This window comes from Martes martes, assembly GCF_963455335.1.
Source record: "Martes martes genome assembly, chromosome: 2".
NCBI classification, from domain to species: domain Eukaryota; kingdom Metazoa; phylum Chordata; class Mammalia; order Carnivora; family Mustelidae; genus Martes; species Martes martes.
The window spans coordinates 152,416,918-152,420,354 of NC_137889.1; the positions used below are offsets into that span (position 1 = coordinate 152,416,918).

General features: G+C 39.3%; 1 protein-coding gene across 1 annotated transcript; it reads right to left on the reverse strand.

Moving 5' to 3' along the window:
• Positions 1-334: 334 nt before the first annotated feature.
• Positions 335-3,159, reverse strand: DCAF16 (DDB1 and CUL4 associated factor 16). Its single transcript, XM_080797117.1, has one exon. The coding sequence runs from the start codon at positions 2,788-2,790 to the stop codon at positions 2,140-2,142; it is 651 nt and encodes a 216-aa protein (XP_080653243.1). The 5' UTR covers positions 2,791-3,159; the 3' UTR covers positions 335-2,139.
• Positions 3,160-3,437: the final 278 nt, after the last annotated feature.

Below are 3,437 nucleotides of genomic sequence, written 5' to 3' on the forward strand. Positions count from 1 at the left end.
AACCCCAGGTCCATGGCACACAAAAAGAAGTAAAGGCTTAAGGCTTTTTCAGGTATCTCTCATTTTGTGTAACCTGTAGTTATTTAACATATGCAAACAAATGGGTTCAAATCCAGGTCTTGACTGACATTTTCTTTTACAAGTATGTTTCATTTTCTAGAGCTGCCAAGTCACCTCCTATCAGAGACACTATATTTTCTTTCTTTATCTATCTATCTATCTATCTATCTAATCAGTTGACTCTATTCAGCACTTAGTGAATATTGAATATGCTTTAAGAAAAGCAAGGTCTACTTCATTTGTTGGGAACAAATGATTATACTCTGTTCAGCATGTACAAAGCTGTTGGTTTATTCAGCTGCAGAGCTGGGGAAAGGCTTTCTTTCAGAGTGAATAGCAAAAACGCTTCATGGCAAGGCACTTTTATATACACACACAGAAAAAGGAACATATTATGGTTACATAAACATCAATATATTTTAATTTTCAGACCTCCCTACCTCTTCCCCCCGCCCCCTTAAAAAAAAAAAGGGAACAGGTTCTTATAACACTTTAAAAGCCCAATTTCACAGAACATCTATACATAGGAACAGTTTGTGATACATTCAGTTACACTAACAGTATGATATGGTTTTTCAGTAATTTTCCATTAACAAATATCTTTTCTACCTACTACAGGTCCCTCTTTTTTCCTTAAGACATGAGAACTAAGGCTCAGTAGAAATATTCATTGGATTATAAACATTCTCCTCTCTCCTTAAAGTTGCCATACATGTATAGAATTTGTGATTTCATTAGTGCTTCCATTTTTTTTTGATGCCACATCATATATAGCACTTAATTATGGAGAATAGGAAAAAGTAAAAGTAAAATGAAAGGATATAGGATCTTTAACAATCTATTTTCTGATTCCTTTTAGATGCCCAGTGAACCAGGATCACACACACAGGTTTTATTCTATGGTAGACGTGTGAAAAGATTTATTGGTCCCATACATCTTCTTTTATGTATGATTTCTATGTTTTGATTCATTTAAATAAATGCATCAAGATTCATTTACAAGGGTACAGTCTCTTCCTTGTTGAGCTAGAAGAAAATCTGAAGCTGATCTACGTAGAAAAACAATGAAGCTAAAAACTCCAACTTCTGATAGATATACTATAGTGCTAAGTTCTTTAAAGTTAGAAGACTTCCTGAAAAGTTTGCAATGGATGTAAACAGTGCATAAAGTACTGCTGAGAACATTATACAGATGAAATATTTTAATTCACTAGCAGTTAATATTGAAAGCATAAATGCCCTTAATCCTCTTCCCGTTTGTCTTTTAAAATGTGATGTGCTATTGACTGAAGTCTGAATGCCAAGATGCGGGAAACCTATTCCCTGCAGAACAGGTGTCTGTTTAACCCCTGGTTGCAATTATTAGGCCAATGTAGCGAGAGACAGCATGGTGGGAAAGTATGATATAAAGGTTTATACTGTAACTGCAGGTACTATGTAACAGGCCTGAAGAAATGCAGTCTAGGTTTGAAACTGCACTCCTTCCCCCCAAAATAGGAACCCTAAAGGGTGCCATATATAGCCTATCTGTATAAAAGCTGGGAGATAAGTCCATAGCCCCACCATTTTCTTTTGTCTAGGGAATTCAAATTCATGCAACTGTCTTACAGACACTAATGTTAGAAAAGAGTATGCTCAGAGAGGTGTTATTGGGAGTAGCTAAGTTCCTCCTTTTTCCACTGGCTAGTCTGAAGGTTAGGTAACAAAAGGGGTAGGGAGCTACTACTTCTTCCTTCCTGTTCACAATGAGACATCTGGTCAAGAGTCCATTCAGAGAGGCATAACAAATTGGTGGGGGAACTGAGTGTGGACAAGAGTCTACCTAACTTTTGTAATATGGTCCCTTTGGTCTAATTTTCTACTGAAGTTCTCTTTTTATCCACAGGGTCTGTCAAAGGGCATGCTCACCATGCATTTTCTATAGCTGAGTTATGGGACCGCTAGGTAGTACTTATGGGCTTGTTAGGACAGGGCACGGTTTGGTTGAAAAGGCATTTGTTTCTTAACCGTGGTAAGTGTGACTTTGTACTTCCTTCCTCAATCAGCAATACGAGAGAGATCAGAATAAATGGTGGGTCTTTAGAGTGATGTGGTTAAGAGTTTGTTAACTGCCTTCTGGAAGTCAGTGTACGAGTATGTAGTGTTGATAGGCTCAGTGCGGGTTGTTTCCTTAACTGTTTTAGTTAACCAGCCACAGCAACAACCAGAAACACATGAATTAGGGATCTGTTTTAGGTATTCAGGTATGGGAGTGGCCCTACTCAACGTTCGGCTTAGCTGTTTGGTGGCAAACTGCAGCGCTCCATTAAGAGTGGCATGATCTCTAGAAAGCCGACTGGCATTTGTAAGGGGCTTTTGAAAAGGTGGGACTCCACAAGAAGCCAGAGGAGGCCATTCAGGAATTGGTTCCAGTTTGGGTACACAATGGGAGCAATGGGAGAGTCTTAGACCTATTTCTCGAAGTATATGGACCGGTGTGCTTGGATCCAAGAGTTTAGCGTGATATAACCAGGAATTAGGATTTAAAGGTTTCCAAGTTGTAGAGTATTTTAAAAGGCACTTAACCTGCCAGGCAAGACTCTCAAGAGGTGTGAGGTTGGGCACCACAGGATCTTCTTCTTCAGAGGAATCCCACTCTTGCCCAGAACTCTCATTTAGGTAGTTAGCGTTTTCTTCTCCCTCACTTTCTGATTCTGATAAGGGGTCAGGAGAGGGATTTCTGGGACCCATTAGATAAGAACAGAAGAAACTAGAAAAAGGTAACAATCTAAGCCAGCAAAATATTGACTAAAACTAGCAAATAGAAACAAAAGGTGGAAAAATCCTTCAGCAAGATTAATTTTGTCAGTCCATTACACACACACAGTATGCCTTTGGCTCATTATCACACTGTGCAGTTCTTCAAGATTATGTTGTATATTCTTCACTTACAAAGAAGACATCTCAGTTCTCAGGACCAGTTCAGTGTGTAAAAGTGTTAAGTCACTTACCAGCGGTGTGGTACAGGTCAGAGTCTCTCCTTCAAATACTGGCTACCCAAGAAGAGAAGGGGTCCTCATCTAGGCAAGCTGATTTTCTTAGCCTGTTCTCAATTGGTCGGGATACTGTGGAGACACTTTGTGTATTCTGTTTTGTTGGTAGGGATATTATATCTACTTGGTAACAAAAAGAAACAATGGTTGCCTTTGTTGTCCGCTGGTGGTGCAAATTTTGTGCAGGGAGACGTGGATGAGTTGTCAGGGACATCTGGTGTACACGGATCCGATGTTTTCCAGAGGTGGTGCAAATGCCCTTGGAAACTGGTGACTTAGTTGTTGAACTATCTGGAAAGGTAGCTTTAACCTGTGAATGAAAAGACTAGAGAAATGATATTAAAG

Excerpts from the sequence above, each read along its gene's own strand:
- DCAF16 (XM_080797117.1), bottom strand. The coding sequence starts at position 2,790 with ATGGGTCCCAGAAATCCCTCTCCTGACCCCTTATCAGAATCAGAAAGT.